This window comes from Ursus arctos, unplaced genomic scaffold (genome assembly GCF_023065955.2).
Source record: "Ursus arctos isolate Adak ecotype North America unplaced genomic scaffold, UrsArc2.0 scaffold_29, whole genome shotgun sequence".
Lineage (NCBI taxonomy): Eukaryota > Metazoa > Chordata > Mammalia > Carnivora > Ursidae > Ursus > Ursus arctos.
In genome coordinates this window covers 8,583,589-8,611,322 of record NW_026622974.1, presented here as the reverse complement: position 1 = coordinate 8,611,322, position 27,734 = coordinate 8,583,589, and the positions used below count along the sequence as shown (strand labels likewise).

Below are 27,734 nucleotides of genomic sequence, written 5' to 3'. Positions count from 1 at the left end.
TCATACCTCTTGATGGATTTCCAGTACAGCAGAAGACTTCCTGACTGTGGTTACAGTGTGCAGCCTAGACACAGGAGAAGGGAACATAACTTAACATATATATATACACACACATACTCATCCTGTGTATAAATATCATAGCAGTCGTGTCTACCGAGAAGGTTATACGTACAAGACTTGAATTAGAAGAGAAGGAAAATGATAATTCACTTAAAAATATTCGAAGTCAAGAAATCCCTTGAATGGAGCTTTCCAAAAACAAACCACTTGGTCATGGTACATTTCCTGTGCCCCAGTGAGTTTCCCATCCTCAGAACAAAATTCATTGCCTCCCTATAGACCTACCAGTCAGTTGGGCCTTGTGACTTACCTACAAAGAGTGTTCTTTGGAAGGACGGCATTCAAACTAAGGTAGTCAGGGGAGGTTTATTAGAATGTCAATGCCAGAATTTAGGGCTTTGTTTTCTGTTCTTTATCTTTACTAAAATACCAGGAATGTAAAATGCCTCGGTCCTTCACTATGTACCCCCAGGATCATTTGATCATTTATATTGCATGTAAAATTGGCCTGGCACCTGAAATCTGGTTCCTCTGTCACCCATTGGTCTCTGTATAGGTCGAGGGAGAGGTCTCTAACTACATGAGCTGCACTGCTAATGTTTTTCTTTCCCAGGCTCTGGTCCACTGGCTTTCAACAATGGCTGGGTATGAGAACCATCTGAGAGAGTTAATCAGTGAAACAAACCAATGAAGCTTGGGCCCAAATCCAGACCAACTGAAGCCAAATCTCTGCAAGTGGGGTCTAGGCAGCAGTTTTTCAAAGTTCCCTAGTTGCCTCTAATCCACAGCCAGGGTGGAGAAGCACCATTTATGAAATATGGGAGATTACATCTGGACACCCAGATGGGATGAATGATAGCATTTCAAGACGGCCTCTTGGCCATATTTTTTGCTGTAGTTCATCAGCTTTTACCAAAATCTCAGGGGACTCAATTTAGGGAGGAAAATGTGTTAACTTTTAATGAACTGTAAAAACTACTCAAAATTTATTTCCACAATCTCATATTCAACACATTAGGTTTTTTATTTGAACGCAGAATATTTCCCAAGAGTGCCTTCCATTATAAGCAAACTCATTTCAGAGCTCAGAAGAGGAAAAAACAAGGATCTCAATTAATCGAGTTTAATTTGATTGAATTGTTCTAGCAGTGCACCAACCACTCTGGACTGGCTTCAGACCACTTCATGTCATTCTATCAGCCTCAGTATTACACTTTCTTAGCTCCTTAATAACAACAAAGATAAACAACAACAAAAAAATGTTTTTTTGCTTCTTTAGAAAGTTCTCTGAAACAGAGCCTTCCAAAAATCAGGAACTCATCACACCTCTTCAGTGTTTCTTTTCTGAAGATGTTCCAAACTTGAAAACCCAAGGGTTCCTTTCTGCCTTAGCGCTAGCTACTGCTTGCCAGCTTTTTCCACTGAAACCTTCAAGACTCTGGAGTAAGGAAATAGCACTTGTCTTCCTCCAGCAAAGCAATGGTTGTATTTCGTAGAAATGGCTAATAGGAACAGGTGAACGGAACTGATTCTTGCCTGGCTGGCTTCTCAAAAGGTCTGTGGCCCCAAGTCACTGCCTTCCTCATAAATTTCTCTCTTTTCATTATTGAGCATTGAATATTTATGTGCTGCTCACACTTGAGAGCTAATGTACAGAACACAGAATCAGTCCAAGGCAAAATTACGAGGTAGGTGAAATGCGCCTTCAGCCATTCCCGTCAAATTCCCATCATCTCTTTCAGAGGAAGAAATGCCCATTATTTTCTCCCGAAACTGCTCTGTTAAAAATACTCTCTCTAACCTGCTTTCATAATAAAGTATTAATAGTTGATAAGGGCAAAGTGTTATTACTGCCAAAATAGATGCATTTTAACGTTTGAATTTATTCAATTCAACAGAAAAAGTATTAATCACCAACAATGTGAAAGAAAAAAACCCACTAACACTTGGTACCTGGCCCTTTCCAAACACACATTTGGTTAATTCTTACAGTTGCAAAGATGGGTGTTGCAATCAGCTCATCCCCATTCTAGGCGCTAAGTAGTTCATTTTCCCGAAGATACAGAAAAATCAACCAAGCGTTGGTGTTCTATCTCCACATTGTGTATTTCTTCCCCTGTACCACAACAACAATGACAATACTGCTTTTTCTTTGTGCCTTTTTATTAATTCTTTTCACTTGATCCTGTACCCTACACGGTGAGGAACCTAAAGGTCAAAAGATTTGTCACTTGCTCAAGCATAGTGAAAGAACAAGATAAAGACCCACATCTTCTCTAGCTAGTTCTACCTTTCCTTCCTCTTCTGTTTCCTACTTAATCAAGAACAATAGTACTGAAAAATAACTCGACATCCAGTGAGTAAGAAATCAGAGAACTTGGACCTTCTTAACACCCCTCACCTCAGACCATGCACTCAGGTGTCTGATCCGCATTTCACCACTAGCCGTGGCCCTGAGTGGACACAGAGCCCACACATCATCCTCAACTCCTTACTCACCCTGAGCCTTTAAGAAAAATGGTGCGGGTACTGGGTGTTTACCCCAAAGATACAGACGTAGTAAAGAGAAGGGCCATATGCACCCCAATGTTCATAGCAGCATTGTCCACAATAGCTAAATCGTGGAAGGAGCCGAGATGCCCTTCAACAGATGACTGGATTAAGAAGTTGTGGTCCATATATACAATGGAATATTACTCAGCTATCAGAAAGAACGAGTTCTCAACATTTGCTGCAACATGGACGGCACTGGAGGAGATAATGCTAAGTGAAATAAGTCAAGCAGAGAAAGACAATTATCATATGATTTCTCTCATCTATGGAACATAAGAACTAGAATGATCAGTAGGGGAAGAAAGGGATAAAGAAAGGGGGGGTAATCAGAAGGGGGAGTGAAGCATGGGAGACTATGGACTATGAGAAACAAACTGAGGGCCTCAGAGGGGAGGGCGGTGGGGGAATGGGATAGACCGGTGATGGGTAGTAAGGAGGGCACGTATTGCATGGTGCACTGGGTGTTATACACAACTAATGAATCATCGAGCCTTACATCGGAAACCGGGGATGTACTGTATGGTGACTAACATAATATAATTAAAAAATCATAAAAAAAAATAAATAAATACATAAATAAAGAAAGAAAGAAAAATGGTGCGGGGTCCCCAAACTCACTTGTTCATTTTATAGCAGAAATAGTGTAGACTGTTTGGAAACCCAATAGGCCAGAACTTAAATCTCTGCTCTGCTACTTCCTGGTTGTGTAAGCACAGGCAGCTCACTTAACATGAACCCCACTTGCACCTCCCATTTCCTTATCTGACAAAGAGAAGGTACAATAGGGGCTCTTTGTGAAAATAACATCAAGAACCTGACAGAGAGGAAAAACGTCACCTCCCTTCTCTCCTTCCTTTGCCTGCCCAAATCCAATACTCATAGCTAATGGGAGAAACATCCGAAACAGGAGAATCTTTTCTGTCGTGAGCACTTAATTTTGGATCGATGCCATGTGGAACCGTACTCTTGGAGTAAAATGGATTTGGTCCCAGATAAGGAAGAGTGAGAAATAGTGGTCACTCTCATGGACATAGCTTCCTATCTTAGTTGCTCTGCAATCAAATACGGAATTCCTTTTCTCATTATCTACCCATGACATCCAACCCAACATATCTGATGACTTGATCTCAGGAATTTTGAGGAACAGAAAATCCTCTTTAGACTATTCCTAAATGGTGAGCTCTAACCCTAAGAAGACAGCATATCAGAGTGGCTTGAACCCCACAGGATTCTGAAACAGTATCACTCATTTCTGGCTTCTGAAATTTTACCTGAAGTCTTCCAAGGATTTCTTCTTAGTTGCTTTCAAACCACCAGTCCGGCAACAGGCAAATTTGTAATCAATGACCTGGTAAATGATGGGGTTGTACATTGCTGCTGATTTTGCAAGCAGAGTTGGCACCACAGAGAGTTGTATAGGGATGGAGTCTGGCCTTCCAAAAGCTGACCACACGGAGACCACCGCGTAAGGAATCCAGGCAATCAGGAAGCCAGCGCAAATCAACATCGCTACCTGGTGAGGGAAAGCAATAGAACAGAGTCAAGACACCTGGTGAAAATGATGGGGTGGGGGGGAGCAGTAGCCCATTTACACCCAAGAAAGTCTATTATTTGTCCATTTACCTTGCCTGTAGGAGACATTTCCTATGGACTTCAGAGATGTTCATCCAGAAGAAGTTGTTGCAATGCCTTATTCCAGTTACCATATCCTACCCATTCTTTTTTTTTCTTTTTTTTCTTTTTTTTTCCATCCTACCCATTCTTCACTCCAGAATTTGAATGTACCAAAAGACCCAAAGTTTAACCCTATAAAAGCTGTCAGTTTTACATTGCGTAAGAAACGATGCTAAGAAGACATCCGTGCTCCTGAAATTTCCAGACTTCTCAACCCACATTGATGGAAAACATGTCCCATCATGTTTGGAGCTAGATGGAAAATATGTTCGCCTTGAAGAAATTTTAAATCACTCTTATTTGCCTCAGGAAACAGAAACTCTGTGCTCATTGGAAATTTTAATATGAATCTTCTTCAGAGATTTCTATTAAGTGTTCTTCTTTTGGTTCATTTTTTCAAGTATGAGGCTTGGACGGTGGAAATTCACTAGATATAAAGTAAGACAGAATCACTGAGTTTTAACTAAAGTGACACAGTGGCAGAAAGCAAGACTTTTCCAGAAAGCACTTTTCTCTCTCACAAAATTATAATTACCTTAGGAGCCTCTTAACTTTCAGATCAAAGAATAATTAGAGGGTTTTAACCACCCTCACTGGTTTCTCCCCATCTGCAACCCAGTCTCTCTACAAAGGTAGCCCTAATTAACGCCCTGTAACTGCATACCTGACCCTACAGATTGTCTCGCTTGAATCCAACAATCCATTTTTAGCAAGTGCTTGGTGCCAGACACAATGCTAAGTGCTGCTGGGGACACCAGCACACCTTAGTGCCCAGCTGTAGCTCTCTGGAGTACAAACAATGACAGCACAAGGAAGAAGAAGATTTAAGTACCAGCGGAGAAGGACCAGATTACATGGCACGGGGCAAAGTCAGAACGGTGTCCTGAGGGACATGGTGTATAACCCGCACGTTCGCAAGTTGAAATAAAGGAATAGTAGTAAGATCAGCGTGAGCAAAGGCACAGGTATGTGTGAGGTTTGCACAGAAACTAGCAAGTGCTCGCTTCAGCAGCACATTCTCCAAAACCGGAACGACACAGAGAAGATGAGCACGGCCCCTGTGCAAGGATGACACGCAAATTCGTGAAGCGCTCCACATTTTTGAAAAAAAAGAAAAGAAACTAGCAAGCAATTTACTTTGGCTTATGAGATGAGGCTAGAAAGAAAGATAATATCCATGTATTCAGGGTTTTGTAGAACTTATGACTGGGCTTGTACTTAATTCCATATGCTTTGAGGCATGAGTAGGTTTCCGAGCAGGAGACTTAACGAGAGCTGTGTTTAGGAAGATTTTCCTGTAAAATGAAATGGCACAGGAAGAAACTGGAGGTAGAAAAATCGTTGTTTTTTCATTCAATCAACAAGCATTACAGAGCATCTCCTATATGTTTTTTGTCGAGGATAAAGCAATGAACAAAGAAGACACAATCCCTGGCCACAAAGAATTTCCACTTTTAACAGGTTTGTTTAGGCAACAGTCTAAACAAGAAATGAAAGGACCCTTCCATTGAGTACTGACACTGGGAAATGAAGTCCAAGCTTTGGTGTTTATTTTAGACATGAGCCATTTCAAGTCCTAGTTAAGAGAGAGTGTACTAACTTTGAAATATCTTTACATGATTATCTACTATTTTTCTATAAGATAAATACTGAAACGATATTCAAATTAGCACTCTGTGTAGTGGACATCTACTTTTGCAAATCCCCCCTATGTCTTTCATTTCCTCGGAAACTTCAGCATCACCAGCATCCCTCCTACCCCTAGGCTGTTGTATGGAGCCGGCATCCCATGACCCAAGACTGAGCGGAGGACTGCATGCCCCTAGCTGCAAGAGCAAGAACAGGGATGGGCCCATGACTAGAAAGAGCATCATGAGACCCATCTTTGTGGTTTTATAAGGGATTTGTAGGAAAAGTGGAGCTTCCTTTTATCTCTGCATACCCCCCAAACCCAGCAAAGCTGAAAAGATGGAGCTCTCGGAGGCAGGCACCACTTCCTCTTCCCCCATCCTCTTCCTTAAGAAGGAAAAGAACAGTGTTCTCCGCATGAGGGTCATGACAAGCTAGTGTCGAGGATCGAGGATGAGGAAGGAGACCCAAAATGTTTTACCAGTAATAGTTAAAGCAACAATATTTATGCATGCTTTTTGTTGTAGAGGTGGCTAAGTTCTTTCATAACGAAGTCATTTGTGCACAGGTGCATTTCAATAGGCTTCCATAAGGACAGAGCTGTTGTATGCAGGGAATGGTCCCTAGCCCTATTTGACCTGCGGAACAGCCTGTCAGTAGGGTGTTTGCCCTGAGAACCCCATATCTGTGGGCCGTGTCAAGAAAGAAGCCTGGAAAATCTACCATGTGTCTCAGGTTATAAAATGCCAGCCTAAGAAGGTCAAGGCTCATCTCTAAAAATTAACGGCAGCTGAGACACACCTCGGTTATATCCATTTCACTCCATTTTACAAATAGAGTCTAAATCTCAAAGAGGTGAATGAGGTGAGCCCAGACCTCCTTCGAGTCCTGCCGCCCTGTGTCAGGGTCCTGCAGCCTCGCTTTAGGGGTCTGCGCCAAAATTCTCACCTACGCTTAACAGTTACCAACCAGACCCAGATCACATATGCAATCCTCCTGCTTGCTTGCTTTTCCGCCTCTCTGCAGAGGGTTACGCAGGAGAAATTGTATTGCATTTGGTCTGTGTGACTTTTGTTTGTAAATGGAATGGATGTCTCAAGGCTCAAAGTGAGGGTCTTTTTTCTAAATCCCCAAATAAACAATAACTGTATAAATAAAACTTGCTTTAGCAGATGTCTGGGAACTTAACATAGCTCCATCCTTTCTCTTTGGTGACTCATTTGATGATTTCACAGTATCTCAAAAGCTGTTTTCTATGTTGCTGTCAAAGCCATTGACAAAAAATAGATTAGCACTTAGTCCATAATATTTTCTACATTTTACATATTTTCTACTTTTGCGAGAGTGTGCCATGGGGAGAGGGAGGACTGCAAACATTTGCATTACGTTATCCTTTTTAAGAGGACATCGGAGAATTAACCATGCTGTAGTTTTTAAACACATAGTGAATGAATCATCGTGCTTTTTCTGATTAGGATAAAACTAAGTGCCTTAAATTGAATGACTAGAAATCAAGTTTAGAGCAGAAAGAAGGAGAAAAGCCTAGATCTAAAAGCACTGCAAAATATTACTCATGCGTTTAAAAAGTTAACATGAGACCCATTTATTTTTTATAATCTTCTCCTGTTAAAATATACTCCACCGCACATTAAAGCATTCAATATTAAAGACATTTTAAGATAAAGTCCATAAAAGTTACAAAACTTGCATGTTACACTCATTTTCCCAGTGCTTTCTACTCAAAGTGGAATGTGTTTAATCTTTCATCAGTCTGTTCTTTCCTCATTTCTGAGTGTGTCCTCATTTTCGTTTTCCAAAATTTCTATTTTAGATCTCCTTAAACCGGTTCTAGCACGGACACCTGTACCTGTCAACTTTTGCTAAGTTGTTTATTTTTTAATCGCTTCACTTGTATCACTGCCTTCTGGTTTACTGGAAAAGCAGGAAAACTTCAATTCTTAAATTAGGCAATTTTTGTGGGAGGAAATTCACAGAATATGTGTTTTGCTTCTGCACAAGAATCACACATCTGCAACCCAGTTCACTTTAAATATAGCTTGCTGCAGAGGACTAAGGGGTATCTGTGTGTTCCAGCTACAGTTCAAGCTGGCCTTAATTTAAGTGTCCCATAGGCAATATCGTCCATAACTGATCAATTCTAGTGAATTGATCAATTACAGCAGTAATAGAACAATGAGATTGAAAGTAAATTTTCCAAATTACATAAAGCTCTGTCTTTGGGCCCAGTTCCTCTGAACCATTCCAGCAGATATGGTTTCCAAGAAGTGAAGTCCTGCCCTCTCTCTGTGCTGAGACAGTGCGGAGTAGTGTAAATAGCATGGGTGGAGATACTTGGGTTTGGATTCCAACCGTGGTTCAACTCCACTGACCAGTGTGAGTGAGACAGAACCCCTGATTCTCTAAGAGCTGGCATTTCAGTTCCTTACACCAGACTCCTTTGCTCAAATATGAGTAGGCCTTCAGCCAATATTTGAAGCTCTGTGCTACCTTGAATAATGAAATGGATGAGAGAGGACAGGAATTGATATAGAAGTGAACCTTCCAAGGAGAGCCAACAAAATGGAATAAATTCCCCACCAAAAACAAGATTGACCACATCACAGAACCAGCTAGACTATTGAAAACAAGGATACTGCAGTGGCTGGAATGAGACAAGGTCACAAGAAGTAAGATCACTACATGTGGGCATTAAGAAAATGGCAGGGGAGCATACAGTTGACCAGAACATAGGGATAGTAAGATTTGGTTTTCCGATCTTGAGTCTAGCTGGCAAGCGTATGGATTTGCTCCCAACTAATAAAAAAAAAATAATAATGATCATGATATAAAAAGATGGTAATGTAAGAGTAAAAGCCAGTGATGAGGCCACTACCCCCCACACATGGGCATCCTGCCATTGAGTGACAGTACCAATGACAAGAAGGAAGGGGGGCAACTTAGCTACCGTGACCTACCTCTGTTGGCCCTCAGTTCCTAATATGTATAAAAATAAGGGTGATATTTAGCTTTCACACCACCTTTGAAGAAATAAAGTAATTCGACAACTCTAAGCATGTCTAATTTGAGTTTCTTCCTTCCTTCTATTTTATCAATAGAATGACAACTAAGTCCAACAGTCCCAGACCTTTACCATGCACTTAGAAAGAAAAGAATTCTGAGAGCTTTGCTGTGTCTAGCATCATGTGAGACCTGGGGGTGATCCAAGTAGAAAATATTAATTTGGACTTGAAAAAAAAAAAAAAAGATCTAGGAGAAGGAGGGGTCTGCACTTCCCCACTGCAATTTTCTCCAAATCTTAAAATACCACTCTTCCATAAACAAGCAAAAGCTGTGATTGAAAGGAGAGGATGTAAATTAGATCGTGTCACTCTGTACATCTGTGTTGTGGGGTTTGGGTCTAAAACCGAACACAGCATTCCCCAATGAGGCAATGGCTGGCTTAAAGAACAGGATATACAAATCTCTAAGTATTTGGCTCAAGAAAACAAGGGAGACTTCACTGTTCATTAAATTGAACCAAGCCTTTAAGGTGAGGAAAGTGCTACTCAGTGGAGAAATATACTCAGGTGGAGAGACCAGGTGGTTTTAGGAGTAAGAGCTGATGCCATCAACCCTTAAACAACCCAACCAACCTAGCCATTTTTATACAACCTGAGAGTTTTAGAAGGTAACTTAGACAGCATTTAGTTCCCTTCTCCCACCTCCTTTCACAGATGAGAAAACCAAGGCCCAGCAAGGTGAAGTGGTTTGTCCAAGGTGAATCAGTCAAGATTCTGAGTTGCAAGCAACAGAAATTGACTTCAGCCAAGTGGGACAGAAAAGTAATGGGTTGGTTAGGACAGAGCATCATTGGGAACGCTGGACTCAAGACTGAGGCCATGCAGACAGAAATGACACCCAAACTGATGTCCCAAACCAGCTCCGATGCAGTGGTTTCTGACATCTCCGTGTCCCGGTGCTGGTATCACTAGATCCTGAAACAGACTGGATGGAGCCTCTGGTGGGAGCCGTACTCCATCTGCATGAGAATCTTGGAAAGTCAATGATGGTCCTTCTGTATCTTTTAAATTAGGAGTCAGCCTTTGCTCAGACATGTTGCTCCTCCCCTCCACTTCCCAAGACTCAAAATGTTGGAAATTCTTCAACACAGAAATTCCAAACACAGAAAGGGGTTCAGCCACTGGCAGCCAAAATAACTAACAAATGTCAGCTATGTAAGACTCTCAGGGGGCTAATGGCAAAACTGGAATTGACCCCTAATTTGAAATTCTTTCCTTCAACAAATATCTCTATTTTATTTATATTTATTTATATATTTATTTATTTATATTTAATTTATATTAATATAATATAATTATATATTATACAGTTTATATCATATTATATTATAATGTTTACTGTATCATGTTTGAGACATTGTGTTATGTCCTAGGGACATAAATGAACAAAATGATATGGCTGTCACTCCACAGGCCTTACTCTTCAATGCTAAAGCCAGACATTGGGCAACTAATCACAAAAATAAGTATGTAATTTTAAATTAATTATAAATTATGATCAGTTCTAAGAAGAAAATGTAAAGACGGCATTGCCACATGGTAATAGGAAGGTCTGAATTCAATTTGGGGAATGCTTTTCTGGGAAGTGGCATTTAAGCTAAGAACACTTATGAGGAACCAGAGGAAATGAATTAATTGGTTTAAAAAATAAAAAGCAGGGGTGCCTGGGTGGCACAGCGGTTAAGCGTCTGCCTTCGGCTCAGGGCGTGATCCCGGCATTATGGGATCGAGCCCCACATCAGGCTCCTCCACTGTGAGCCTGCTTCTTCCTCTCCCACTCTCCCTGCTGTGTTCCCTCTCTCGCTGGCTGTCTCTATCTCTGTTAAATAAATACATAAAATCTTTAAAAAATAAAAAATAAAAAATAAAAAAATAAAAAAATAAAAAAATAAAAAATAAAAAGCAATGCAGTTCAGCTTTCCCACAAACTGCCCTTAGAGTCCTCCCAGGGGGTTCTCTGAATATGAGCCTTCAATGATAAATAGACTGCAGAAGCAATCAGAGAGAGGAATCATGTGAGGAAAGCAGAGATTTGCATTCATGATTTTTGAAGACTTCACGATCAATGTGAAAGAACAAAGCAAAACAAAATGCCTGTCAGTTATGAAAAGGACAGAGGAACTGGAGCCAGCGGTCAAGGGACCACTTAACGCTCATCAAGGTACTTAGATTAACTTAATCTATTCAATTATGTATCCATTACAGCAATCTTGATTAAGCATCTAGTAGGCACCAGGCAGTGAGGCTCAGAAGCAAACAGGATGTGTAACACTTGAGTTCACCTACCTACTACTTGCGAAGAAGAAAGACAAAAGTGTGGCTCAATAAATTGAATGTATCAACTGCTCTGATGGCCTATTGCAGGGGGACTTAAACTAGCCAGGGGCAATCAGGAAGGCTTTCTGGTAGAAATAAAGGAAATTAAGAGAAATCCAGATGCCCAAAGGATCTAGACACTACTTATACACCTGGAACTCATAGATAATCTATTTGTGCTGAATGAGTAAGTATTAAGTACTAATCCATACAGCATAATAATATTTGGAAAAATTAGTCTATGCTTCTGGTATTTTCTTCCTGTGACTCCACCGCCCCCCTCATTAAAGCAGAAACAAGAGTGTTCACTGCATTGTGTGAAGATTTTTTCAAGCAGAAATACCCAAAGAAGTAAAACATTCATTTCTCAGCTTGCGAGTTTTAAAATAGAAATTTGAAACTTATAGGAGAGAAAATACTTGAGAGAAAGGGGGTTTGAGTATGCAAAAAAATGACTTTGAGTACCCACAGTCAGGAACTTGAAGGACCAGAGGCATTAATCTCACTAACTAGGAACAGTTTTAGAGGAATGCACATGATTACAGGTTTCCCACCTAAGAGTGGGAAAGGGTCTACAGCTCAAAGGTGAGGGAGGACATCAGAGGAGCTCGTAACTGACCTTGAGAAACTGTCCTGATGCTATTCCACAGAGCTGAGCACAAGGGGCCAGGGATGGTGTTGGGGGAGTAAGAGCCCCTTAATGCATTTGGGGATCTCAGAGCCAAAAAGTTGTGCTTTGCTTCCCAGGGTCCCAGCCAAGCTCTCAACATGCACATGATGAGTTCCAGTCAAAGGACAGAGAAGTAACTGGAATTGCTGATGAACTTGAAGAGGGCTTCTGGTTGGAACAAAAAGGACGCAAAGTGACCCATGACAACCGATGACTGAGACCAGAAAGAAATTTAAATATGTCAGCAATACCAGGGGCAATAAATGACAATAATCACAACCAGGAGCCCCCACCCAGTGACACCATGGAATTATAAAAGCCTCCCTAGAATTTATACCTAGCCCTGGGAGGAAGAGGAAGACCCCCAATTCAACTGAATTGATCCTGGTTGTTTAATATTAAGTTTGTTTTACAAAGTCAAATGCAGGCATGAAAATGAGATGATACTGAGTCATAGAAATATAAAGAGAGTTTTTGTTTGCGTATTTGCTTTTATTTCTTGGGCTTTTTTTTGAACACTTCTGTTGGCAATCTGTGAAGTTTCAGCCTGGTACAAAAGTCTAACGAAGCCATCATTCTTAAAAAATTAATTCAAGGGACATTACAAAGCAAAGAGATATTTGTAGGTGGGATGTCACTTTTCAGGTGGATAAACCAGACTGGCAAAATGCAGGCCCAGATAATGACCCAGCTGGACATCATGAGAGTACCCAGAAAAGTAAATGATTTTGACACCAGAATCCAAGGAGGTGGTCTGTAAGTAATAAGCTTTTAGACCAGGCTCTTCTGAAAGATCAGAAGTACCAAGGGAATAAGCAAACCACCAATCCTGAGAGGTAGTTGAATGGAGAAAAAGCTTCCTAAGACCAAGAAAAGGTCCAGTGTGAGGTTGTTTTTGCTTATTTTTACTCAGTAGAAAAAAAAAATCAACATCAAAATTAAATGGTAATTGAAAACATTTTAAATTTAGCAGAGAAGATGCCAAAATAGAGAGTTGTGTTTATCAATGTGCATTGAATTTTGATCTATGTTTTTTGCATAAGTGTTAATAATTAGAAGCATTTTGTATTCGGGTTATTTTAATATGTTTTATATATACGAATGAGGTATAGACATATTGTATAATATAACATATATTAGGCCAGATAGGTATTACATATAATGTCATTTAGTATATGTCAGAAGAAGATATGTATAAAATAAAATCATACATATAGATGCCTACACTTTTCATTTAATATCTCTTCGGTTAATCTGGGCTGGGTGAGTCTGGCTATTTGATCTATACAGTCCAGTCCAGGTCAAGGAGACTGATAACCACACACTAAATTAAATGGTGTCTGCCAAGTTTCACCTCATATGCGTAACGAGCTTCAGAATCACTCACTAAACAAATCATCCAGAATACACAAAGAACCAGATGTTAGGGTATTTATAAAAGCAACTGTGGGTTGACTTAGCAATTCAACTAACAGGAAAGCAGATGATGAATAACAGACTCAGAGAAACTGGAGAAGGACCTCACGGGAAAGGATCATCAAGACCTTGCTCATCAAGACCACGAAATGTGTTGAGGTCAACACCATTGGAGGGTGGCAAGAAGAGACAGGAAGGCATATGACATCTCAGCAGCTTTTTGGCATGCCAAACTGCAGGACTACAAGGTAAGCTCAAATCCTCCTACCAGTGTGATGGATATCGCGTCGTTTCCCTGGACATACTTCCATAAAGCATTGAGAAGGAAAATTTTTATTATTGTTGCACTCACCCTGTTCCTAGAACAGTACTTGGTTCTGAGTAGGGTTTGGGCTAAACGTAATCCAAATTTAACTTGGATTCATTCATTCATTTAGATTCATTTAAATCTAAATGAATATTTTTTTTAAATATTCATAGCATATCTTTTTAAAGTCACAGATAAGAGCTAAAGGGAGAGCTGGAAATGAACTTAGTTCATGACCTTGGATTTTATGGAAATATTTTTTTCTATTTTACAGCCAGCGATAAGATAAAAAGCAGATTGTGATTTCGGATCCTGTGTTTTTGTCCAGGTATAACTGCTCTATTATTAGATTATGAGTATAGATTTAGAGCAATGAAAATTGTGGAGCTTTCTTTTACTCAGCATGTAGAGTTTAAGAAGTAAAGGTTAACTGGAACCATCAAGAATCTGTAGCTCACACTGTACAGCCAAGAGATCCTTGTACCATCTCAAAACGTCTGCAATGTGAGGAGAGGAATATTACTAGAATGAAGGCCCTGACTTACTAGAAGTGCTCTCAGGTCTGGAGGGAACTGTTACTATAGGTCCTGAGACAAGTGGTCTCCAAAGTTGGCTCTGAGGACATGTGAAGATGATTGATTGGGATACCAGAAGAACTCCAATCTACATTTTTTTTTTATCTTTAAAAGTAAAATAGAAGTGAGGGCGTGCTAATGTTAATATACAGTTTGATGGTATTAGCTGCATGTCATTTATATTGAGGTATGTGCTGGAAAATACTTTTTTCAATATAAGGGTAAGACAGGACAAAAGTGGGAAGACCACCGCCTTATACTGTCCCCGAATACCTAAAAGTTACAAGAGAATGAAGGAATTGCAGTTTCTTTAACACCTTCTGTGCACCAAATGACAGAATAACATGCTTTTATCTCATTGAATCTCCACCACAATCCAATAAGATAGATGTGACTATTCTTGTTGCACAAGTGAGAAGACAGAGACTCAAAGAAGTTTAGTATCTAGCTCCAGACCACAAACCTGGCAAGTGTTGGTGATGGGATGAGAACCCTAGTCTATTCTCAAATCGTGTGTTCCTTTCCTCACATTACAGTATCTAAGGAGATCTCAACTCTGAAACTGGCATTTCCCAAGGGACTCGACCCTGCAGCAAGTGCTCTTGTATTAAGTTTCCCATAGGATAGTAGATGTGGTAAGCTCTTACTCTGTAAATAACGTGAGATGGCAAAAGGTCCCTAATCACACCCACCAAAGTCCATACAAAACAGTACAGATACTGTGAGGCATTTTATGATGCATAAAAGTTATTATTATGATGACTTAAATAATTTTTGAGAACCAAGAATATCTCATTCAGTCGAGAGCATAAGCTCCCAGTACATCCACCACACAAATTTAGTAGATATCAGAAGTGTGTGTGTGTGTGTAAATGAGAGAGCGAGACAGAAACAAGGAAAAGAAATACTACAAAGGTTTAGATAAATACTAGCGAAGTTCAGAAGTACATAAAGAATAGAGAATCTCAGTTCTCCCAGTCCCCCACATTCCCCATCCTCTTTGCCCTATGAAGTTTTCACTGATTAGAAAACCCCTCTGTAAATTATTGCTGTAGTTACCTTGGTCAGTTTCATCTCAAGCACATGGCTGCTGTGGATCCGACTGTCAAAATGAGCTACTTCTTTAGAGGAGGACTTCACCTTGGCAATGATCTTCACATAGGAGAACACAATCACAGCCGTTGGGAGCAAGAGACAGAAGAAGAGGATGTTCAGGATGAAAATCTGGCCGCCCACGGAGGCCTGGGCCAGCCACCAGTCCAGCGTGCACGAGGTTCCGAAGGGCTCAGGCGCGTAGTCCCCCAGACCGACCAAAGGCATGGTGGTCCAGAAGGAAGCATAGGCCCAGATGAATGCCAGGCAGATGTAGGCGTGCTTTCTTTTCAGCCAAACCCCTGGAGGTAGAAGAAAAGCATTACCAGGATGTATTCTGCCCTACACCCAAGTACCTCCCCTCGATATGTCAAATTCCACATCCAAAGAGTTATTCCATTGGATTCTGGGAGAAGTGGTCAGATAATTGAACTCTGAGGGAGAGTGGAGTGAAGGGAGAAAAGTTCCAGAGCGTGGGCCTTTTTCCAAGCGAATAAAATCAGAAGTGCTTTCCCAGGGAAGGTTTCCATAGGCACGCAGGCGCCTTGGGAGGGGTAAGTGACAAAAGCTGAGGAAAGGGGACAGTAGAGAGATGAGAGGATGCCAAAGACAGTGAAGAAAAGATCTTAAGAAAGCATCCAGAATGACCTTTGAGATCCTATCCAACGTGGGGCCAGTTGGTAGAATAGAAGGACAAAGCCCCCAAAAGCATGTATTAATGGTGTACCCAAGGTAGACCCCTTTGGGGAAGGTAAGAACTGATCACACGTTGTTTGTGCCTTTAAATACACTTCTCCCTAAAAGCTTTCATGTCTCTCATCTCATTCACCTTCCTAAGCACTTGTCGGTGGGGGTCGGTGGGCCACGACCATGACTGCGTGCTGAGACGTTAAAGTGGCTGACCCTGCTTCAAGCAGCAGGTTTTGAATCTTCCAACGTGACCAACACAGCAGTCACGCTCGCGCGGCCATAGCAAGAGAAGTAGAGAATCTAGGCAGGTTGCATCGTGTTCTGTAAAAGTAATTCTGTGAAAATACTTTCAGGAAAACAAAAAACGAGCTCTACGTTTTTCAGAACTAGTTTCCATCGACCACAAGAGAATTCCAAGAAGAACTGGTGTAGTCATCTAAGGAAAGCTCTGGAGCACTAGTGATCACTTTCCAAAGTTCACCATAACCACCAAAGACAGGGCAGCTTGATCTAGGGCTGCAGCCTACTCGTGAAATTACCTCCACACCCCACTTATCACCTCAAAGAGAAAGGGCCCCAGAAGCGAATCCTTACTGCCTTGATTTTGGAGTAGCAGAGAAAAAATACCAGAACACAGTCAACAAAGGCCAAATGATCTCTTCAACACGGACCCAAGGCCTGCTTCTGCTCAGAGCCATATGCCGTCCGGGAAGTCAGTAGGGCCTAATTCTTCTTGTTTCTAGTGTTTGACCCTCTTCATGTGCCCTTTCTAGATGCCCATGTTCTTATCAGTAAAATGGAGGAAATAAGAATACATCGCTTACAGGTTTTGATAAGGGTTCAATGAAATAATGCAAGGCCTGATATGCGAACTACAAAGGACTACATTAACACCAATTTTTACTCCTGTGTTTGTCTCAGCACTAACAAGATATATAAAAGATTGTATCTATACTCTATCGTCTCTTTTTTTTCCAAATACGTGGCATTTTGTATCATAAAATTCAGATTTCTAAAGCCCAACGAGAGAGAGGTAACAATCATGTAGCCACAATATATGTCAGCTCCTGATTATCCATTATAATGGATAAAACATTGGCACGGATAATCACATATATTTAGGGACATGTGCATATGCATACGTATAAGCATTTATGGTTAGGGTTACTTTGCGAGGTGTTGTATACTTACATTCGAGTATGGTGAAAGGCTGTCAAGTACAGGAGGGAGTAGATTAGTAGATTGGTTCTGTGTTGCTCCAGAAGTCAGAACTAGGACCAATGGGTGGAGGTTACTGGGAGGCAGTTTTGTCTCAATATAAGGAATAACATTGTAACAATGAGAGCAGACCAATCAGAGAATGGGCTGCCTTGTGCAGTAGTAAGCTCCCCGTCACTGGTCACTGGAATTATTCGAGAAGAGGCCAAGTGGCTGTCTGTCAGGGATGCCTTAAAACAGTTTATCACATTAATGGGAAAAAGGTCTCCATGTTCCCAAGTGGTCTTCTAATTCCAACATTTTAAGACACTGTGTAGAGGGTTTAATCATGAGTCAAATCAAATGGCGAAACCATCCATTGGGGCTCAATCCTAAGAGAAGCTGGAAAAATATATGCGTTTCCCACATGGAGCGATGCCCTGCAATGACTCTGGAGGTGGGCAGTATCACCTCTTTCATGGACACCAAGCCTAAATTGAAAAATATTTAAAAAGCAGAGACATCGAGGTATCTCAAATATCCCCAGGAAGTTGAAATTCTGCCTTCTCATCTATAAAGTCTAGAAGTATATTTACAATCTACTGGATATGACCAAAAATAGTTTATAGAAAGTATGGGACTCTGAAATCATCCAGAATATACATAATTAAATATTTTTAAATTACTGGAAATTCTGGTTTAAGTTATTTCTATTGGAAGTGTTAAGCTGTTTAGAAAAAGAGATGCAAATAAAAAAAAAAATGAGTGCTAATTTGTGAAGATAATGGTCCATGACCTTACCCTCCCCTGCATGGTTTCCTTGGAGTCTGGGACTATAAACTTTTAAAATATAAAGGAAAAAGGATGCCTGGGTGGCTCAGTCGGTTGAGCATCTGCCTTCAGCTCAGGTCATGATCCCGGGGTTCTGGGATCGAGCCCTGCATCGGGCTCCTGCTTCTCCCTCTCCCTCTGCAGCTCCCTCTCAGCTCATGCTCGCTCTCTCTCAAATAAATGGAATCTTTTTTTTAAAAAAAAATGCTTTAAAATATAAAGGAAAGTTCTACCACATTGAGAGTATCAGGTTGACTTGATCCTTTCCACTTCAGTTTCCAGGCCATCCTCCGTCTCCATGGTCACAACTGTTCTGATTGACAGATTAACAAACAGAGCAGCTTTTTCCAGAGGGAGCCAATACTATTCCCCAGTTGCACCTGGTTCTCAGTATTAAACATGAGGGTCCAAATGCTTCTCTTCGGGATTCAGTAAGTTTCCAGAACCCCAAGAAGCAAAAGTAATAAAAACTTATTTCTAACATGTTGCATGGTCTCGTTATTTAAAAAAAAAAAAATCTTGAGACTCTGAAAACTTTACTGTAGCTGGCTCTCCCCTCATCAATGCTTATAGTCACTCATCTTTGTACCTACAATACCACAAAAAAGAGTGTGGAGTGATATTTCTGCGTGTGCCCTTTCCTGCCGGCACGGCTGCGCGGCTCTCTAACTTGGAGCTGAACTTGTTGGAATTCCTCATCTCTGAAATCACAGGGAACCTGAGTCCTAAAGAAGGATCAGAGGGGCGCCTGGGCGGCACAGCGGTTAAGCGTCTGCCTTCGGCTCAGGGCGTGATCCCGGCGTTGTGGGATCGAGCCCCACATCGGGCTCCTCCGCTATGAGCCTGCTTCTTCCTCTCCCACTCCCCCTGCTTGTGTTCCCTCTCTCGCTGGCTGTCTCTATCTCTGTCGAATAAATAAATAAAATCTTTAAAAAAAAAAAGGATCAGAAACATCTTTCTTATAATTACACTTACCGTGTGGGCAACCAGCTAAAACATCTCGGACCTACCATCCTCTCAATGCATTTTATGTCTTTGTTTGCATGGCAAAACATGGTAGAAGCTTACACAGATTATACAAGGAAATGATGCTTGCCAAAACATTGTAGCCAAACAGCAGACATTCCTATAGAAGTAGTATTAAGAGAAACCTACATTGACACAGCCTCAAATCGTTAAACTCACGTTAGAACAAAATAGGCTCTAAATAAAGATACTCCTGGTCTCTTAGGTTATTAGTAATCTTTGTTCATCACCTATCGGTGCAATATTCACAGTCTGACAATCCACTAGTTTTGACTATCAGGGAATGAGAAGCCTTCGTACTTACCATACGATAAATAGCAGATTTTCAGATATCGATCCAGGCTGACAGCAGTCATGGTGATGAGACTTCCACAGCCAAAGAAAAATCCAGCCCATCCATACCAGCGGCAGCCAATCCAGCCAAACACCCAGCGGTGACAGAAGCAAGAGATGATCGTGAACGGTTTGCCTACAACTAGAGCGCCAAGCAATTTGTCAAGGGAAATTCCCTCCAGTTAAAAGTACCCACCTGCCTCAACTCACTGTGGAGTTATATTCTATTCAGACAAGAGATAGCTATTTTAGTTAATGTTAGGTTCAATCTGTTCACAACCAGACCCAGACTTCTGGGATTTAAACTGCTCCTCAAAACAATAAAACAAGATGAAATCAGAGAGGGAGACAAATCATAAGAGACCCTTAATCATAAGAAACAAATTGAGGGCTGCTGGAGGGAAAAGGAAGTGAGGGGTAGGGGATGGGGTAACGGGGTCATGGGCATTAAGGTGGGCACGTGATGTGATGAGCACTGGGGGTTATAGAAGACTGATGAATCACGGACCTCTACCTCTGCAACCAATAATACATTATATGTTAATGAACTGAATTTAAATGTAAAAATATTAAATTGCAAAAAATAATAATAAACAATAAAAAGTAGACTCTTCCTCAGGCTCTGTTAGTGGTTTGTGTTTTTTACTTTCTAGAAAGCATTCTTCTACTTTAATTCATACCCTGCACCCTTCGTATTCAGCTATTATATTCAATCTTCACCCTCCCAGAAGAGAAGGTGCTGAGGAAGCTCTCCACGACCTCCATGTGATCGATCGATCGATCGATCTACCTATCATAAGTTTCCCTAAACTTATCGTTTTAGGAAAACTGAGTAACTGATACTCACAAGTGCCAGCCCTGCCCCATCCCTCCCAGGTGTGTCCCTTCTTCGGTAGACAGAAGTACGCCCAAGTTCCTGTTAGTGTACTCAGTTAACACATATTTCTTAAGTGGCTTCTGTAAGTCTGACACACATCTCCTCTAGTTTGTCTAGTTGTCTAGGTAGCTAGTTTCACACTCCATCTTGCTGCACTGTGCACCCCCCCCCCCAATTAGGGCTTCCTAATGCCAGTGGTCTAGCCCGATTGTCAGTGAGGAAACTGAGTGTAAAAGAACTGTTTCTTATTCAGCAAATAATTATTCAGTGCCTCTTATGTAACAATCACAGAGCGAGGTGACAGAGGACAAAGTGGTGGAGGTCGAGCCTGACAAATGTATTTCATAGTAGGGAGGGCAGATAAGAGAAATACACAATTTGTAATATAAGATCTGATACGATGGAATGATAGTCATTAGTGCTGAGGGGGGAAAATGAAGCAGAAGGACATGGAAATTGTTGTTTTATATAAGGGGATCAGGGATGACCTCTTTGAGAATGTGACATTTAGGGAGATGTCTAAATCACTGGTAGAGATAGCAAGCAAATGTCTAGAGGGGGAATATTCTGGACAGAGGAGACACGAACTCAAAGCTTGAGCTAAGTGTCAGCTGGGTGGGTGCTAAAAGCAGCAAGAGACAAGTGAAAGGGACTCGGATGGAGTGAAATTAGTGTCTGTCGTGCCTGGGACTATTTTAAGCTTCCTTCTGGAGTGGAGCCTTTGGTAAACCTTTGGAACTTCATCTAGAATGCCTCTCTCTTCTTCACTTAATAGAATAGTTCTGAACCCGGCTGCACACTAAAATCACTGGGAATGTTGTTTTGTTTTGTTCTGCTTTTATTTTACTTTAAATATCAATTTCCAGGACTCTAACCTCCAGAAAGTCTGATTTGTCTGGAGCAAGCTCAGGCATGAATATATTTCAATATATATTTTTTAGCTCCCCAGCTGATTCTAATATTTATACACAATTGCAAGCCACAGGTATATAAACCACAAATAGTGTTACATAGATGAAATACACCTGGTCTCTACTATGCACTTCAAGGTGCTTATAATGGAAGATATTTGACCAAGAAAAAAAAATATTTTAAGGTTTATTGGAATGGGAAATGCAATAGAGATCTCAAAGTTGAAAAATGATCTGGGTCCATCAGAAAAGCTATCACGTGGAAGAAAAGGCTTTTTTGCTGAATTACTCCGAAGACATAGGCAGAGTAATGAGGTGGTTTGTGCAATTCGAGAGCAGATTTGCTTGGTGGAAAGCATGTTCAATGTATCTGACCAATTCAGGACGTTTTTATTCAGGCTTAGTCTAATCCAGCCTTAAACATGAACCTGGGATTATTCGCTGGTGAAGGATGTGGATGAAATGGCAGGTTTCATTGGAGCATTTTATGTTCAGAATCGGGGAGAGAGCCGTCTGGGCTCAGCCAGGAGAGGTGACCCGGAAAGTTATCATTCATGTTGCGACACCGCCATCGTGTGGCCATTACTAAAATTGCAGCCATCTTGCAACCCTAGCAAATTGCCTGGGGTTCCTTTCAGCTATTTTCATCCCAGGGGACACAATCTGCTTCTCTTCATATGCATGTGCATTTCCGATAAGAGCTCATGATATTTAAGCCTGTCCATACTGAGTAAAGCCTTCCCAAGTAACGAAGACCACGCAGACTCTCAAGGGCAACATATCTGCTGGTGATAAATAGTGACTCAATAGGTAGAGGCTTATTATCGAGCCTTGTTTTTGGAGAAGAAACAAATATCAGAAAACATTTTAAAAGGGCCATTTTAGACAGAAAACTGCTAAAAAGTTTCCAGTGGAAAGAGGAGTTGCTGTGTGCTGTTCACACTCCGTTTTCCCAATCCTAGAAACTTAAGACCATACTCCACACAGCAGAATTTGGGATCCAAAAGCATGTTTGAGTGCATCCAGTCAACCCTAGATGAACGCAGAGGGAGGCTACTTATCCAAAATCATTTATATTTATAAAAATGAATTACAGTTAAAGAGAAATTTTATTCCAATTCTTCCTTGGCTGGGTTATCAGAGAAGCCAAAGAAGCAAGAAATAAACCAGTGGTTTCCGCACTAACTTACCTGATAATACCAACTTTAAATATCCTGATGCCCAGGTTACATTCTCAACCGATGCGATAAAAATTTCTGGGTATAAAACCCAGCCGTGAAGTTTTTTGCTTTTCTGTTGTTGTTTTGTTTTGTTAAGTTCCCCTTAGTGGCTTTTTTGTGCATCCAAGTCTGAGAACGACTGACCTAGAGGCTTCCTACGTTTGCAATCGGTCCCGAAGCCGCACTTCAATGGACCAGCAGGTCAGCTCTCCTGTCTTCCTATACTCACCTCTCAGACTGTCTTTGCCCATCGCCCATGATTTAAGCTTCAAGAACTAGCCCCCTGATATTTATTTTAACAGAGTCCCCGTAAGGGTGGCAGGGTTGTAGAGGAGCTCAAGATAGTGTTCTGTAAGTTTCTGTCTTCTCAATCATTAAGCCAGTACAATTTGCCGTGTAGCATTAGAAGGTATCAAGCTCATTCAGAATTGTCTCCTTAGCATCTAACATGCTCAGCACACAGAAAGGACTCAACAAATGTTAAATGGATGAGCTCCTTGGCCTGAAGACACTCCGTTGACTTACCACAACCTCTGTAAAGATGATTGGTGAAGGGAGGAGCGAAAGGAGGTGGGGGAGGGGTGATCTCTGAGCCAGTGAGGTCTTTAGAATGGGGCACAGCTCAAACCCCCAAAGAAGAAACGGTTGTGTTACCTGAAATGCCCAGATCACAGATTGCTAAATTGATAGTCATTATTTCCGCAGGTCTCAGCTTCTTCTTTCGTCTAGAAGACATATAAAGGACATACCCATTTCCAAATGTGGACAGAATCCCTACAAAGAAAAATATAAATTCCCATCGTCAGCACTAGGATTTGGAGTTCACTCAGATATGAAACACTTCTCAATTTCAAAAATGGACACCATAGGTTTAGAGGGTAGTGAGAGGACTCTAAATAAAAATCTAAATTAAGAAGATGAAGTAAAAAGCATGAGTTGCGAGTGACAGGCGAGGGATGGGTTGCCTCCAAAGGGATAGGAGTCAGGGATTATAAGACTGAACTTACCCAGAAAAAGGAACTGCTAACTTCCCAGTGAAGCTCAGGAGGGGGTGGGAATCCCCATGGTCAGTTCTTGTACTGGCCCCCAGGATGGAGTATTTCCTCCGCCATTTTTACCGAGTATCGGCTCTATAGAACACCCTCCCTCTAAGAAGTAGGGTTAACCCCTGGGCTCTTGGTAAATTCTGAAGCTGAAGTGACCCCAACCAGACAAGGTGCTTTCACTCTCACTGTGGACTGTTGAAGGAGCACCAGCTTCAGGACAGGCAGAGGCCAGCGTGGGCTGGCATAACCCCCTGCAAGGAAAGGGTCAGCTCCTGGAGACACATCCCAGGACTTTTTGCCTCCTGAGGACACACGGACGCTGGGTGTCTGCAGCAACTACTGGACTAGGTATTTTAAGGGAAGTAGGTGACAGTGGATAATATGGGCTCACCCCTCCCACCAAAGGGAGAGAAAGTGACCCTCAGCCCACCAACCTGCCAATAATGGTATAAATGTGTGCCCACTTTTTTAATATCCTTTTATTAATGACTAATTGGCTTTGGCATGACAATGATACTGTTCAAAAGTTCTTACAAACCCAGTTTAAATCCAAAAAGACCCAATCCCTACTGACTTTATTTAAGAAAAGAATACACCTACTTCCATAGCTTAACATGTAGAGTAGATTTCCTCAGGAATTCTTGCTTCATAGTGTAGCTGTGTATAAATGAGAATCTGGTACAGCTGCCTTTAGTAGTAAGGAATAAGGAGAGTATTAACAGGAGAAACCCAGATTTTTCTATTTTAATTTCTACTTCTCCACCACAATTCATTTTGGGGGCAAGGAAAGAAATGTGTGTTTCAGCTGATGGTATGAAACCACCAGGAACGAACTGCATTGTGCTCCTAGGAAATTATGAATCCCTGGAGTCAGTGCTGCCTAATGGTCTGTTAAAACCTCTTTAGCTTTCTTAAGACAGAAGAGGAAAAAATAGAAGAGATTACGGAGTTCTAGAGCAAGCCAACTAAAATGAAACCTGTGTCTCATTCAAGGAAACCAGCTAGGCAAGGCACACTGGGAAATTAATGTGAAAACATGGCTTGAAGAATTTTAAACAAATGCCTTCTACTTTGTATCCAGGAAGATTAAAAACAATAAGCATACATATGTAATTGATACACAAAGCTCCTTCAAACACCCTTTGTCTTTCTACTTCTCTTTTGAGAATTTGATTTGCTTGCTTTTCCTTTCTTAAATTATCTTTACTAGTGTTTCATAAGGCTTTACCCAGTGCCCAAAGCATTATCCAAAAAATAGTCAACTCTCAATGAGGTGCATGTAGATGATTCCCATTGGCAATCTTATCTGTAGGGGATTATCAAGAGAATGCAAATATTTTTGATGATAGTTAAAGGAAAACAAAATTAAGAAGCTAAAGGCTAAAGGCAGGAGTGGGGGTGGTGGGGGGACATTTTTTGATTATCAAAATCCTGAATCTTTCTAGGAATACAAAACGATGAAATCTCATATATAGACTGTTAATAAACCAAGTAATCTATAGTAAAGGAGTCGAAGGGTGGAAATGGGTCTCTAAATTTATTTCTCCTCTATTCCAAACTCAGATTTATCTTTTCAACTTCCAGTTTCCCCTAAGACTTCCAGTATTTAACAAAACTCACCAAGAATGTCATTCCACTCTGGTCCCTTAAAAAAATATCTGGACATATCCCCATACCTATCCTAGGCGGGGTAAAAACCAGACATAGCACCAAGTCCAAGACTGGGTCTAGATGAATCCAAATCCCTCCAAATGACCCTGGCCTTATCCTGAATGAAGACATCCTGAAACAGATGTCTTTGGCTCCATGCCCAGCTCCCTGAGTCACCTGATGTTCCCTTTGTTTGGGGACTCTTTTCGGACCTGTCTTCCTAGCTTCACCTCAGCATGCCCATTTGAATCTAACTGTGGATTTCCCTTCCACCCCCACATACAACAAGGGAGAAATTTTCCTGACTCCCCCACGCATCCAGCTTGTTGCCTCTCTTCCTGAGATCTTCTATACCAGGGCGGGAAATGGACTGTGATTCCTCTCCCTCTTTTGTTTATCTGGAGTGCTACTTTTTAACTCAATTCTTGCAATTGATTGAGACAAATTCAATTTATAAGATGTCAGTTTTTCCACCTTTTCTGATCATTGAAAGTACTTATGTTAAATGAAAATGCAATGTGGGTTTTACTACCAGGTAGTCCCTGTGCAGAAACAGAATTTGCCCATTTTGTTCGCTGCTGTATTCCCAGAAACTTAAACAGTGGCAGAGAATGAGCACTCAATATACACTTGTGTTTGAAAGGACACGAGGGTCCATTTATAAGAAATAGAATTTAAATCGGTGTGATAATTGCTAATAATAAAGCCAAGGACCCAGGGAATCCCTTTGCAGTGGAATTTCTGATTCAATCTCATCGATTCCTTTTGCCTCAAGCACTGACCATAGAGGTGTCTCCAGACTTTTCTAATGAGTTTGCTAATTTCAGGAGGTTAAATGAAATTCTTAGCCCGTAATAAATAGATGAGAAAGAGGGAAGGAAGGAGAGAGAAAAGGAGAAAGAAAGAGAGGAAGAGAGGGAGAGAGAGAAAGCTTGACCCAAATCTGAAAAGATTAAAGGCAGAAACACCTAAAGACGTAACCCACCTGTGCACTGGTTACCCAAATTTAAAACAACAGCTTTAAATTTAAGAAGTTTTGTGATCGAATTCTGAGCACCTAGACTAATGCTGTCCAATAGAAATACAATGTAAATACCAGAAATGTGAGCCTATGTATTTCAATTTTTTTCTGGTAGCCACATTAAACAAAGTAAAAATATCACTAAATTCATTTTAATAATATATCTAACCTAATATAGGCAAAACGTTATGGATTTGACATGTAGTCAAATTGTTTCAGTTAGTCATGAACCGTTTCACATTATTTTCACTAGTGCTAAGTCTTCAGTGTCTCGAGTATATTCACACTGCCCCACATCTTCTGGACGAGTCGCCGTTCAAGCGCTTAGCAGCCACACGTGGCTATGGCATTGGGTAGCGTAGTCTGGACGCATGTGCACCATGTTCTGGATGATGCACAAGACTTTTTGACCCTGGGCTGACTCCCATTTTATTGCCAATACATTTTTTCAACTCTCACCAAAGTCACACCGTGATGTCATCACAGAGCATCTCTACTGTCGATGCAGTAAACTTAGTGTGTCCGTTGTGACCACAGCCTGGGGACGGTTTCCCCAGCTGTGACCAGAGGAGGCTGAACTAGGTCACTTCTAAAGTCCATTCTGGGCCTATCATCTTACCATTCTATGAAAAGCATTTTTCTTAAAGTAAAAGCACTCTATTTAAATAAGATATCATTATCATTAATTTTGTTATTCAGAAGGCAAACCTACTCCTGAAGCAATCCAAATAGTCTCAGGATAAATGATTTCGCTGTAAAACGTCTTTGATTATCGAGGGAATAGCCATCAATAATAATAAAGATAACCCGAGTCATTGCTATGAAACATCCACTGAAACCCGCTATGCCACCCCACCTTCTACCTTCCTCCCGCTCTTCACCTCTTGTCAAAATAGGTATATAAGTATGTGAATCCTTGTGCAAAATCAACATACTAGCCTGTGAATTTTCTAAATGCAGCCTTTGCACAGAAAAATTAAGGAAGCTCACCAATTATTGTTAAGTAAAAGCCAGCCACTAGATCCGCTTCCCAGGAAAGTTTGGAAGCAAAGGGGTCCCCTTCTCGCAGGTAGTGTGGCAGGTGCTCTTCCTGGGGCGGGGCAGTGTGGTTTAGCGCCATGCTGTGCTCCAGCGACCAGGAGTCTGGAAAGCAAATCAGTAGAGATGGCAACAGACCCGAATACGCCAGCTTGAACCAGCTCGTAACCATGCCCCCCACCTTTTAAAATGAAAACGCGAGTTTCCGGGGTCATGCTTGATTCCTTAATTAAGAACTGGTGAGTATTATAACACTTTTCTTCAACGACCCAAACACGTCCGTATCCAACTATTCAGTATGCAGATAGAGTATCCAAGCCTACATTCCGTCGTTTCTTTATCATGCTCTCTTGTGTCGCTTCACCACCCTGCCTTGGGCGAATAAGACATGGAAGGCCAAACTCCATTTTACTGTTACTTAGCAAGTTTTATGAAGGGCTGAGCTACGAGAAGATATTTATAAGGAGTTTACATTATACCTATATGGCTATATAGATCTCTATATCTATACATCTATATGTA

The 27,734-nt window shown here is 41.1% G+C and overlaps 1 protein-coding gene and 1 non-coding gene across 2 annotated transcripts; one reads left to right on the top strand and one right to left on the bottom strand.

The window, feature by feature from the left end:
- On the bottom strand, positions 1-27,294 carry OPN5 (opsin 5). The gene is made up of 6 exons (XM_026507282.3): positions 27,165-27,294; positions 23,112-23,231; positions 19,421-19,591; positions 15,340-15,674; positions 3,885-4,126; positions 1-64 (listed from the first exon to the last, which is right to left on the bottom strand). The coding sequence occupies exons 1-6, from the start codon at positions 27,292-27,294 to the stop codon at positions 1-3; spliced, it is 1,062 nt and encodes a 353-aa protein (XP_026363067.2).
- Positions 5,284-5,390, top strand: LOC113261366 (U6 spliceosomal RNA). Its single transcript, XR_003318351.1, has one exon. It is a non-coding gene; the product is annotated as a U6 spliceosomal RNA (small nuclear RNA).
- Positions 27,295-27,734: the final 440 nt, after the last annotated feature.

Coding starts and splice junctions, on each gene's coding strand:
- OPN5 (XM_026507282.3), bottom strand. CDS start 27,294: ATGGCGCTAAACCACACTGCCCCGCCCCAGGAAGAGCACCTGCCACAC. Junction 23,232..27,164: donor CTTTTACTTAACAATAATTG/GTGAGCTTCCTT, acceptor TTTTCTTTGTAG/GGATTCTGTCCACATTTGGA. Junction 15,675..19,420: donor AATCTGCTATTTATCGTATG/GTAAGTACGAAG, acceptor TTCTACCTCCAG/GGGTTTGGCTGAAAAGAAAG.